We start from the raw sequence: 12516 nt of genomic DNA on the forward strand, positions 1-12516 counted from the left end.
TTAGCTGGTGGCAGAGTTGAAGGATGGTGATAGGGGTGATGTTTGGCATTTATTAGTCTTCCTGTCTTCCTGCTGTGCTGCAGTCTGACCTTAATCGGCAGTTACCCTTGTTAGCCGTCACCTGCTGCTCTGCAGTCTGGCCAGATTAGACACTTCTAGGACTGCATACATCTGTGCAAGTCCTCTCTGAACAAGTCGGAGTAATCCACTTAGACACGAGTGGGTGTATGTTATGTGGGAGTGTTTATTTATAGTGGGTGGGCACATATCGTCAACCCCTGTACTGACATTTTAGAGGCTGCGCATGAGCAATAAGTATATAAACTTCAAACACAAAGCAACAGACATTTTTATGAGTCAACCTGTCAACTTTTATATTGTGTTGCATTGTGCAGTTTGTGTGTTGTTGCAGAAACACCCACTGTAATATTATCTGTGACAACAACAAGATAAATGAACAGTAAGTTCACAGTGATATGATACAGGGATCAGATTCATACAGCAAACAGCTTCATACGATATCTACAGCATCTGTCGTAGACACCTGATCAAGAAGCAAACTCAAATAAATATTTGAGGTCAAGATCTCTTTCTTTTTTAATACATCATATATAATACAGAGAGGTACAGAGATACAGACAGGAAATTATCAGAGAAAAGAGGCAATAAAGGAACGCAAACTAGATTTGAACAGGGGACATTGGACCTATATGGTATGGGTTGTAAACACCAGGATACCCCATAGAGCTGGACTGCATTCCATAAATTACAGACACAAACTGTCTGTGAAGGTTCTCAGTTGTCCAGTTCATCTTTCAACCGGACTTGGTCATAGATCCATGAAGACGCTTCACCTCTCAGGCAAGAGGCTTCTTCAGATCTGAGAGATATCAGCAAAACGAACAAGTGTTACCAGTTAAAGCCCAGATTTAACTCTTCTCAAATATATAGATAAACAAACATACTCAACAATTCGTTTCTTGTTGCTGTAAAAATGAAAGATTTGTAAGAAACACACTGAATTTAAACCCAGTTTTAACACATGGTGCAGCTGAAGTTTAACTTCTTAGTTAAAGTCTTGTTACCTGACATTGTAATTACTGTGTCCTGATGTGAACAGAGAGCAGAAGGAAGCGAGGTTGTTTTTAAAGTGGAGCTTTTTAAAAAATTTACAATCACACTCTCCCTGTAATCTGAAACACTTCAACCAGCCGTCCACAAGAGAGAGCTGTTGTTGAGAAAGAGAGATAGACCCACAGATGGACAGTGTGTCTCAATGTATACTATGTACTGAATGTCTAAATGTTAGACATTCAGTACATAGAAGGATCTAAGGTTTTACCACAGTGCTCACAAAGCTGTCTGACCTAACAGATATAATTTGCAGCTTTTCTTTTAACAGTGCATCCATAGAATCGTGTGCATCATTAGCACACTCAAACTTGGATACATATTATAAGTGAGTTGTGAAAATGATGTGAAATAAAATGATGAGATCATTTCGACCTGTGTACCTGTTGCACTGTGTATATATAAAATCAGGCCAAAAACAAGATGACTGACAGGGTACATTTATCCTTACATGGACACGAGGTGGGTGGAAACCAGTTTTGGAGTCAGATTTCTGCTGTTTGGTGGAACACAGCATCCACACAACACAGTCCAAGAATAGTCACGCAGGTCCAGAAGAAATGCTGTATATTTTATTGTTATTTTTCCTGTTGAACAGTTTTACAGGGTATAAACATTTACAGACATTCTTTTTCATTTTTACAACATAGTTATTTTAAATCTCAGCTCTTCAGACTTAATACATATTTCTGGTTCAGATTGTTTTTTAAAGTTAACTTAAAGCATTTGTGCGTTCAGCAAACAATGACTTTTCTTTGGAAGAGCAGACCTGAACCTAAACCTAGACCTAACCCAACCTAAAAAAAAAAAATGCAAAAAATAAAAATAAAAATCAGTAGATGAAATGATGCACTTGGGCTGAGACTGCACATTTAGTTTGTATTAAATAACACTGATGAGTGATGTATATACGGATGTATGTTGAACATGGCACAGGGTCTAATTTTATGATATGGTACAGGATGTTCTTAATATGATCCTCATGCTAGGGAACATGGAGCCTAACCTGGCTCAACTATATATACATATAGTATACTTTGACAACCAGATATATGGAGGGGTTTCAAGCCTATTTTTGGTAGAAGTCTGCCATGTGTTACTGTACCTGAATGAGTATAGTGCACACTTTATAGATACATGATATACTAGCAGCTAGCATTACGTTTCTCTGCAAGCATCCATGTTGCTTCTGACATGAACACAGAAATATGATTCTCACTCCACATGGCAAAAGCAGATGTTTCTTGATTTTTGCAGTTCTTTCCCCATTTTTTTGTTGTGCACCAAATACCAATGCTAATTCAGAATCAGAAATCAGAATCAAAAATAATTAATTAAGGGAAATTGTTTAAAATTCTCATAATTCCTCATATTTCCTCACATTGCTTGCCAACCAGATTCTTATTCTGACTCTTCAGCTGTCATATGCATGCATGCATGCATGCATGTAATTTTAAGCTTGACTGCACCTTTCTTCACATTTTGAAAGTCTATTACTGTACATCAAGCTCGAAGTGAATGCATTTGGTCTGTCATATATCACGCTGCAGGAATGCAGGCAGAGTTTCAGCCCAGCTGAGCACATGAAAAAAGCTCAAATTATGCAGCCTCGCCTGCCTGGTTGGTATGACATGAAGTCTAACATGGGAAGAAATAAACAATGTGATGAAAGAGATCATAGTGCAACAATAGAATGAGGGTAAAATTGTTCATAAATAAATGAAAAACTATATAGAAAAAATTGAATTCCTGACATAAGTGTGCACCTGAAGCATTGTAGGATCTTGACAAATAAACATCTAATTCGATATTGCATGATGTTTGTCCTGGAATGAAAATTATGTGTGCTTTTGTATTAATGTAATCTCAAGAACAGAAAAGTGAGATCTCTCACTCAATAAGCCAATAAGCTGTCCAGTGCACATTTATTAAGAGTATATTCAATAATGACAACAATAATAATAACTTTATTTATATAGCACCTTTGAAAACAGGGTTTACAAAGTGCTTTACAGAGCAGAGAACACCAAGAAAAATAAAACAACATCAGAGTCACAGAAAACAAGCAGTGCAATATATATATATATATATATATAGATAATAATATGATATATATAAATATATATATATATATATATATATATATAAAGCTGAGTAATAGTTTTGGGGTACAGAAGGGAACTAAAAGCTCTTCCTCACCTTTATCAAATAATAAGCCATAAAACATATAATACTGAACATCTGCCACTAAAGTAACTAATTTGTGCTTAAATAATATGAAGGAAATAACATAATTACGTCGGTTATCAGTCATTTAAAAACACAGGGATAAGCAGTAAAGCAGCACACCATAAATTACAGCCTAAAGGTCATCCTCATGTTTGAGATTTAAGGCGCTTCACATCCAAATTGGTGATCAGGCTCAGCAGAGAGCTCCTCATTGGTCAGGCGAACAACACTTGCACTTGTACTGTATCATCCCTCGATATAGTCCCATTTCTGTGCTTTTAGTCACAAACTGTTCACGTTTTATTTCATGCCTACGTGTATAAATATCTCACATGCGAATAACACATTTTTCATCTCACTTCTCAAACTGTAAATCTGCCTTCCACTGCCGCGCCCTATATCCTGTGTGACAAGGAGCTGCTCAGGAAAGTAGTCCCGGTTTAGGTGAGCCTAATAAAAACTGTCGCCCCAGCTGGACCAGTGGCGCCTTCGTCCCTGCAAAGTTTACCCAGTAGGTGAGTAACAGCAAGAAGATCTAACTGTATGACAGAGAGTCTGCACTAATACTGTAATACTATAAGTTTATTAATGCTTAAACTTTAGGACACTTTCCTATCATGTTCACTTTGCTACTAATCTTGTGTAATAATAATTGTGCATACACTTTTTCATATGATATTTAATTAAAATATACAAATATGCTGGATCTTAAATGTCACTTTGAACTGAATCAGAGTGGTGCTGTTGGTTTTGCACATACAGTGACTTTTAAATTCCATATAGCTCTCTAACTTTGATTTATTAGTTAATTGTTTATATTTTATTTATTTATCTGCATGTTGGTTTCATACTCTGCTCTGCAGCTCCTTCTGATAAAGAAAGCTGATCTCATTTTATCTGAATATTGACAAGATCTAGATGTCTTCAGTAGCTGATAATAAGATACACTTACTCTCACCTGTTAGTCTAATTTATTCTTCAGTTATGACATTATTTTACATTTAATAACAAGAAGCTTTCAGATATCATGTAATCATGATAAATGTGTCTCATATGTTTCTACAGTCCATAAATACTCTGGGCTGACCATGTTATTTTCGGTGAATGCTCTGGTGCCCCGGCACACACGCCACTGACACATCTGTCATGCATGTTGCATACCTCTATTGTAGCCGACTGTAAACTGATAACTCTGCTTTGCCTTTTACCGTACATTGTTTGGACTCTCAGCTTGCATTGCACTTCATGCAGCATAGATAATTTAGTTTTTCAGCTTCCTTGTAGGGTGTTGGAGTTAATCTCTGTGTGTATGAATTATTCTTTAGTCTTCTTCAACTGCACATAAATTGCTGCTGGAATGTGGGAGAGTGCAGTCAGGCAGGCGCGTAGTGTCGTTGTTGCTTTATGCACAAGCTCTTTGGTCAGCTTGCACAGTCACTGATGGAGACATAAAACTCATAAACTGGTCACACGTTATTATAAATGTCTACTCTTCCATCAATAAGTCTTTCTTTGGTTTATGACTGACTTTTCCATGATCTTTAAATATGTGTTTGCTCATGTTTATGTGAGGCTTTGATACTTTAATGTAGCTTCTACTACAAGTGTGAGGAGTCTTTGTGTCACCATTAGACATTAGACAAAAGAGTATGTAACTGTTTTCTGTCAGTCTCTAATGAAACCTGTAATGATTATAGGAAAATACAAGTCAGGGGTAGAGTTGTCGGGTGTTAATCGCTCATCGTACTTGCTTTCTTCTCCGTCTCCACAGGACATTTCCCGCAGACACGAATCCAGTCATGTCGAAGTCAAAGGATATGGGGTCTTCCATCATCCACACCCAGCAGCTGCATGCTGCCATGGCAGACACTTTCATTGAGCACATGTGCCTGCTGGACATCGACTCTGAACCTGCCGTGTCTCGTAACACTGGCATCGTCTGCACAATCGGTCAGACTCAATAACAAACCATGTTCATACATAAAAGATTATCTCATTGTATTTGGCTTTAAAACATCTGCATAACATTATAAACCTCATCCTCAATGTTTCTCTCTAAAATGACATCATCCACCTGTCTCGATGCAGGACCTGCCTCCAGATCTGTGGACATGGCCAAGGAAATGATCAAGGCTGGGATGAACATTGCAAGAATGAACTTCTCTCATGGCACACACGAAGTGAGTCGGCAAATACAGTACAGTTTTTTTTTTCCATTTGAATCTCCAAAACATGAAACACTTTCAATTTCTAGCCTGTTGCATCACTATGTGATTTACAATCAGCTGTCAAAACCAGTTGTGAGCTCACTTATGTTTGAGAGTTTGAACAGAGCAGCACAGCGTTAGTTTCTTGACCCTCTGCAAGTGACTCAGTGTGGATTTACCCTTTACAGCAGCAGCCGCTGGTGTGACATTACCCTTGTGGCCTGGTAACTGTGGCTGTAATGTGATCTATGATCTTGTACTCGCCCCCTCAGGGTCAGGTCTGTGTTGTAGCTTGTGAGCAAAACTGCACCAGAGCCAACTTTATGTCTGACCTTCTACTACTGACCCCTCACCTTTAAAAGTCAAGCCTTTTTACCTTTTTCACTGTCACTTGAGTGGACGACCATCAGATCTTTCATCAGCCGTAGCATGAGCACAGATGATATTTGTATGAAAGGTTAGATGTGGTGCTTTTTTTTCTCAATGTAACTCAACTCTCAGAGTGACTTTTGAGTGCAGTGATGTGATTGCTCAACACTGATAAGTAAAAAAATGTTTGTATTTTAGTTGGTTTTCAGCAACAAATAATAAAGTTGATCCTCATAACTCCAGGAAATCAACACAAAGAGGTTGTGGATATATGATTTGTTATGAGAAGTGCAAAATATATTTGACCTCTGTCTCATTGGTGTGTCAGTTGTCAGTACAGCTATAAATAGGTCTTCTCTGAGAGTCAGCCGCACAGTACGAGTAGAAGGCATGTAGTGAAGGCACAGTGCATTATTAAAGGGGGACAGTGGTCAGTGCACAGCTTAGACTGTGAATTTGTGTTTTTTTTTTTTATTCACTAGATCCATAACTGTAGATGCACAGTGTAGCAGTTGTACAGATCTGTCATAATGAGTAGGAAATCAAAAGCATTGATTTGACTTGTCAACAAACGTGCTACAGACAAAATATTTTCGAAACTATTCACGTGAGATTTGTGAGCAGTTATTTATATACAGTCAAACTGAACAATGTCATGTGCTAAAAATGCGTCGCAGCTGTCATACAAGAGTTACTACATCTTTATGTAACCAGTCAGTGTGACTGCACGTCCAAGTTTGTCCACCTGTTGTTGTGCTAACTTCTTACTTTTAGAGATAATCTTTTCTCCACCTGTGTTTTGTGACTCAATGATAATTAAGTACATAACATTTTACTGACACATTGTATCATCACCCCACATACAGTATCATGCCGAGACCATCAAGAATGTCCGTGATGCAACTGAGAGCTTTGGACCTGGATCTGCTGAATACAGACCAGTGGCCATTGCTCTGGACACCAAGGGACCAGAAATCAGAACCGGACTTATCAAGGGCGTGAGTTCTGGCAAAATTACTTATTAATTCAGGCTCCAAATGAGGCCAATTGTATGAAGGTTTTGAAGCAGCGGACTTTCTCTCCCTGGTTTTGTTTAGAGTGGCACTGCTGAGGTTGAGCTCAGGAAGGGTGAAACCATCAAGCTCACACTTGATGATCAGTACATGGATAGATGTGATGAGAAAGTTCTGTGGCTCGACTACAAGAACATCACCAAGGTTGTTCAGGCCGGAAGCCACATCTACATTGACGATGGTCTGGTTTCCCTCAAGGTTAAAGATATCGGTAAGCAGACAAACAATCATGTGTTTGACTCATTTTGACTGCCTTTTATGCAGATCTTTCGTTCACCTTTCTGCTTCCTGGTGGAAATGAAGTCTTCATTCTCTTTGTCTTAAGGCAACGACTACCTGATGTGTGAAATTGAGAATGGCGGTATGCTGGGCAGCAAGAAGGGTGTCAACCTGCCCGGAGCTGCTGTCGACCTTCCTGCTTTGTCTGAGAAGGACCTTAAGGACCTGCAGTTTGGTGTGGAGCAGGGTGTTGACATGGTTTTCGCCTCCTTCATCCGTAAGGCTGCTGATGTTCAAGCCGTCAGGAAAGCTCTGGGTGAGAAGGGCAAGGACATCAAGATCATCAGCAAGCTGGAGAACCACGAGGGTGTGCGCAAGTGAGTGGATTACCAGCTGTGACACGTGAATCTGCACAGATCTGAATCTTTGGGGAACTGTTAAATTATTTTTTTTTCTGTTGTCTGACAGATTCGATGAGATCCTGGAGGCTAGTGATGGCATCATGGTTGCCCGTGGTGACCTGGGCATTGAAATCCCAACAGAGAAGGTCTTCATCGCCCAGAAGATGATGACTGGCAGGTGCAACAGGATCGGCAAGCCCATCATCTGTGCCACACAGGTCTGCAACATCAGGAGGATAACGGTTTTGTGTAAAACATTTTAAAAAGAAAAGTGTGTCAGAGAGTCTTGTTGTTTCTCTTCAGATGCTGGAGAGCATGACCAAGAAACCTCGCCCTACTCGCGCTGAGGCCAACGATGTTGCCAACGCCGTGCTGGATGGCAACGACTGCATCATGCTGAGCGGTGAGACCGCCAAGGGAGACTACCCCCTGGAGGCTGTACGCACACAGCACATGGTAAGAGCACCCCTTACTGGTCCCTCTTTTAAAGTGTTGTATCATGCGCAGTGCATGTGTGCACAACATGGACGTCTTTCATGGCAATGCTGAAAGACCGTACCAGTGAACTTTTTTAAATTTGATGGGAAAATTGTGCAAATGGCTTTTAATGACAAACAAATTTACACGATAATATCTTATTATTCTTTAATAAGGCTTTATCCAGCGTATATACATTCAGTCTTTGTTGTGCTCAGAGAAAATATGTGTTGGAAGACGAATTGTGTTCTTGTAATTGTCATATTAGGCTAAATTTGGTCCTGCGTTAATTATGAAAAATGCACAATAATCTAATATAATAAATCTATAATAAAAAACTTGATTACTTCATCTGATCAGTCCCAAATAACAAACACATCACTAAGATGACTAAAAAGATTTAAAGATAATGTTATCTTTGTGGTGTAAGTTATATTTTGTAATTCATCACAAATAAGGAGAGAAGCAGCTTTTACTCTGTGTGCACATCCTTAGTATCAGCTTGGGTTTCACTAACAGCCTGTTTAGTATTTGTTTGACTTGTTCTGTGCATCCCCATTGCACCGGCCCCTCCCTCCGTCCATCTGCTACTAAACATGTCTTCTTGTCTTGTTGCATTGTGCTTTAACTGTGCGATCATATTACTCACATAGCATGTGTCTGAGGATCTGCAGTGCACAGCAAAAGTCCCTGGACAACATGGCCACCGCTGTTGCTTAGCTTCATGTCTCAGTGTGCTTTCAGGTATGAAAAGACCTCTGCACTGAGGTTAGCTGCCACTTTACTTCGTCCTTTAAAATACAAACTAACTAAAGTGTGAAACTGGCTGTGTGACCGCAGCCTGACACTGCTGTAACTTTTTGTTTTTGTTTGAATATAATATTCAGATTGCCCGTGAAGCCGAGGCAGCCATGTTCCACAGGCAGATGTTCGAGGAGCTTCGTCGCACCTCTCATCTGACCCGTGACCCCACGGAGACAGTCGCCATTGGTGCCGTCGAGGCCTCCTTCAAGTGCTGCGCCAGCGGCATCATCGTGCTCACCAAGTCTGGCAGGTGAGATTCAAACAGTCCATCCTGCAATTCTCCTCTGCAGTGCTCTGAGTCATAGTATCCTCCACGTCGCCCACTGTGAGCAAAGAAACTGGTGCATTATAATAACTCTCCCTATCCTTCCGCCTCCACTCCCTCCCTAAACATAAGCCCTCGGTTCGTATGAAGTGTGCCAACTTTTAAGGCACACACAATCTGTGCTGTCCTTGTGACCTTTTGAGATATGAACCTTGACATTCTACGAGTTAATTTTAACTCCTTGTTCATTCCTCTCCATCTGGAAGTCACAACACATGATACAGAGGACATATTACTGTCAGCCGGATGGATTCCGCATGATAATGGCATAATTCAACCAGCTGTATAATATTTCTATATTAACAATAGATAACAGGACTACTTGTATAGGAAAAAGGAGTCACACAGAGATTTACCTCAACACTCAGCTGTTCAACTCAACTCTATGGAGTTTTTGTTTTATTGCCATGGTTTATATTTTATATTGTGGTTCACTCTTATAGCATAATTTTCACTTGTGAAAAATCTCTAAAAACCGACTGTGTGCTACCCAACCCAGGAGCAAACAACAGTTAAAAGAGAGTGAAAATTCACCAGGTGGCCACAAACACAACTTCAAATGAATGATAATGTTGCTCTGTAACTGCTGGCTTGTTTGCTTGTTCACCACATCTACTTAAAATCATTCTTCAATGTTGTGTTTGACAACTTGTTTCTAGAGAATTTGCATTGCAGACCTATATTTTGGCACATTGGGGTTGAAATTGAAATATTTTGAATTCTACATTTTATTAATCATTTAATATTCTTTTACCTGCAGGTCTGCTCACATGCTGTCGAGGTACAGGCCCCGTGCCCCCATCATTGCGGTGACCCGCTGTGGCCAGACCGCCCGTCAGGCTCACCTGTACCGTGGTGTCTACCCTGTGCTGTACACCAAGCCCGCCAACGATGTCTGGGCCGAGGACGTTGACCTGCGTGTGAACTTTGCCCTGGAAGTTGGTGAGTGATTATGTGTTTTATTCATGGATGTATGAAGATAATTTGTTAAAGAGTTGGAGGTGGGGCTCTGTTCATTCCTATGGAAGTTGTTCAGTGGTGTGTAATCTTCCACATTGTGTGGCCCACTGAACAAACACTCTTTGGAGACCTTTGGATCAGTACCTAACTTCCGATTTAGGTCTTCGCTGAGAAAACTTACTGAGAATATTCAATTATGTGGCTCTTGGACCAGTTCTGATTGGGAGGTTGTGGGAAAAAAGTATTTTTGGGCCAGGATGCATCACTTGACACAGTTTTTCCACTATGTAGTATTGGCTTCAAAGCTTGCCACTCTTCCTGGTTTTGTTGTGTTGAAATTATTCTCAAATAAAATGACTTTTCAAAACCAAGAGGCCTTGAAAGAGCCAAGAGGGGTGGAGGGTTTATATAAAAAATGACCGAAAAACTGAAATCTTTCTTTTCCCCGTCTTTTCTCTTTCCACAGGCAAGCACCGCAAATTCTTCAAGTCTGGTGATGTGGCCATTGTTGTCACTGGCTGGCGCCCCGGTTCCGGTTACACCAACACTATGAGAGTTGTGCTGGTACCTTGAACTTCATCAAAGGACATTAGTAACCGCTCCTCCTCCCCTCTCCTGTAACCCGTTTCCACCCCCCGTTACGGACTTTTCTGTCCTCATAACTGACAGAAACTTAAAAAACCGGGCCGCTCCTTCAAAGGACTTTTGATGGTGTCGTTAACCTTCTGATTCCTGTCATCTATATGTGTAATATATTGTCTGAATCCTGCTGCCAAAGACTCAACTCAAAATCTTTTAGTGGAAACAGAGTGGAAATGTGTTTATCTGCAAGCACTGTAATCTTAACTATGCACACGTTATTTCTATGGTTTTTGGTTTAAACACAAACATGCACTGTTACTGTCTTCTCCACGGTTTCATGCTGAACTAACAGTTGGTAATCGGATATGACTGCATTTCCATCCATTAAAAGGAATTCCTGGGTCAACTGTGTTTGTCTTCTTCTAATAATCACACTAAACCAAGACAAGAGTTATTTATTCTATCAGTATTTGATTGATTCAAACCAGGGACACGGCAGTTCAGCGGCATCTCCACCTCAAAGCCACAGGACGGCAGAATACATGCCATTCAGACTAAATGATACAGGATATAATGCACAGTACAGGAGATGCCACATAATAAAGATATTCTAACATTTGAGGTTTACACTACAAATGTAAAAAATCTTTAGTTTGAAAGTCCATGTATCTGTGGTTAGTTAGTAAAATGATGGTACTAAAATGGTTTCAAACTCCAAGCATCAGTTCATAAAATTAAAAAGATCTAATGTGGCGACCTTAGACAAAATGAATTAGCTGTCATTTTAGATGAGATCACTGTTGGACACAGTAGGTTTATGTAGATGAGACAAGTCTGCTTAAATCTAAGTAAAGACAATTAAATAAACAGAATAAATATAAACCTAAAAATGTATTATGAGATAATCCAATTCTCATTTATAAAATCACTGCTAAGAAAATAATTGCAGGTAATTTTTTTTTAATTCAAATGTCATTGACAAAAGGTCTAAAGCTTATTTTATAAAGTTATCCAGTATTTAATAATGTTTTTTTTTAAACTACTTTTCTGTTAATCATGACAAACTGCAGAGCCAGTTTTGTGATTGGCTGTTACTTTGATGTGAACAATCAATCACGTAACTGGCTCTGCTCTGAGAGACATCTTGGAAAAAGGACATTTTAAAATAAAAACAGCTGAAGATAAATAATTAATCAACTGCAGTAATGAACACAAACCACCAAAGATGAAATCAGCATTTCATGATAATGAAATGTATCTTATCTAATAAATTAGAATATTTTACATACATTATTTTTCATATCAGGTATTTTTTTCTACATTTAGTCCTGATTATTTCCTATAAAATTAATATTGAACATTGTGCGTCTCCATAAAATAATCAGACCACCAAAAATCTCCAGTCAGTTGTCTTTTACCATTTATACAATCCAAACGTATTGTACACTGTTAGTGTTTGGAAAGATGTAGCATTTTTTTACTTAAAGGCAGCAACATAAATGGAAATACATCAGACTATTATACAATAATGCAATCGTAAAAAGTAAAAGTAAAAGTAACTCATCTAGTTTTGTCTGCTTTGGATTCTGCTTTGGATTGACCTGGCAGCTTCATATAAGGAAAAAAATATGTTTCAGTAGCATTAAATTAAATATCTATTTTTACTTACTATCCAGCAGTTCCCACTCCATGAACACAGCAGAAAATTTTCTTTGCATTGAAGTCTATTATTTACTAAA

At 39.2% G+C, this 12516-nt stretch overlaps 1 protein-coding gene across 2 annotated transcripts; it reads left to right on the forward strand.

Annotated features, from left to right (window-relative positions):
* The first annotated feature begins 3770 nt into the window (after window positions 1–3770).
* Window positions 3771–11183, forward strand: pkmb (pyruvate kinase M1/2b). 2 transcript variants are annotated; one of them, XM_010757249.3, is made up of 11 exons: window positions 3771–3875; window positions 5132–5310; window positions 5449–5540; window positions 6803–6934; window positions 7034–7220; window positions 7335–7605; window positions 7697–7847; window positions 7933–8085; window positions 8994–9160; window positions 9996–10177; window positions 10662–11183. In XM_010757249.3, the coding sequence occupies exons 2-11, from the start codon at window positions 5160–5162 to the stop codon at window positions 10766–10768; spliced, it is 1593 nt and encodes a 530-aa protein (XP_010755551.2). In that variant the 5' UTR covers window positions 3771–3875; window positions 5132–5159; the 3' UTR covers window positions 10769–11183. The 2 variants fall into 2 exon arrangements, with proteins under 2 accessions (XP_010755551.2, XP_019116419.1); XM_019260874.2 differs by having other exon boundaries at window positions 3851–3871.
* Window positions 11184–12516: the final 1333 nt, after the last annotated feature.

This window comes from Larimichthys crocea, chromosome XXI (genome assembly GCF_000972845.2).
Source record: "Larimichthys crocea isolate SSNF chromosome XXI, L_crocea_2.0, whole genome shotgun sequence".
Lineage (NCBI taxonomy): Eukaryota > Metazoa > Chordata > Actinopteri > Sciaenidae > Larimichthys > Larimichthys crocea.

Bases quoted from the DNA above. Each gene is read 5' to 3' on its own strand.
- pkmb (XM_010757249.3), top strand. From the start codon at position 5,160: ATGTCGAAGTCAAAGGATATGGGGTCTTCCATCATCCACACCCAGCAG. The intron at 7,221-7,334 runs GTAAGCAGACAA...CTTTGTCTTAAG, and splicing joins CCTCAAGGTTAAAGATATCG to GCAACGACTACCTGATGTGT. The intron at 7,848-7,932 runs GTCTGCAACATC...GTTTCTCTTCAG, and splicing joins CCATCATCTGTGCCACACAG to ATGCTGGAGAGCATGACCAA.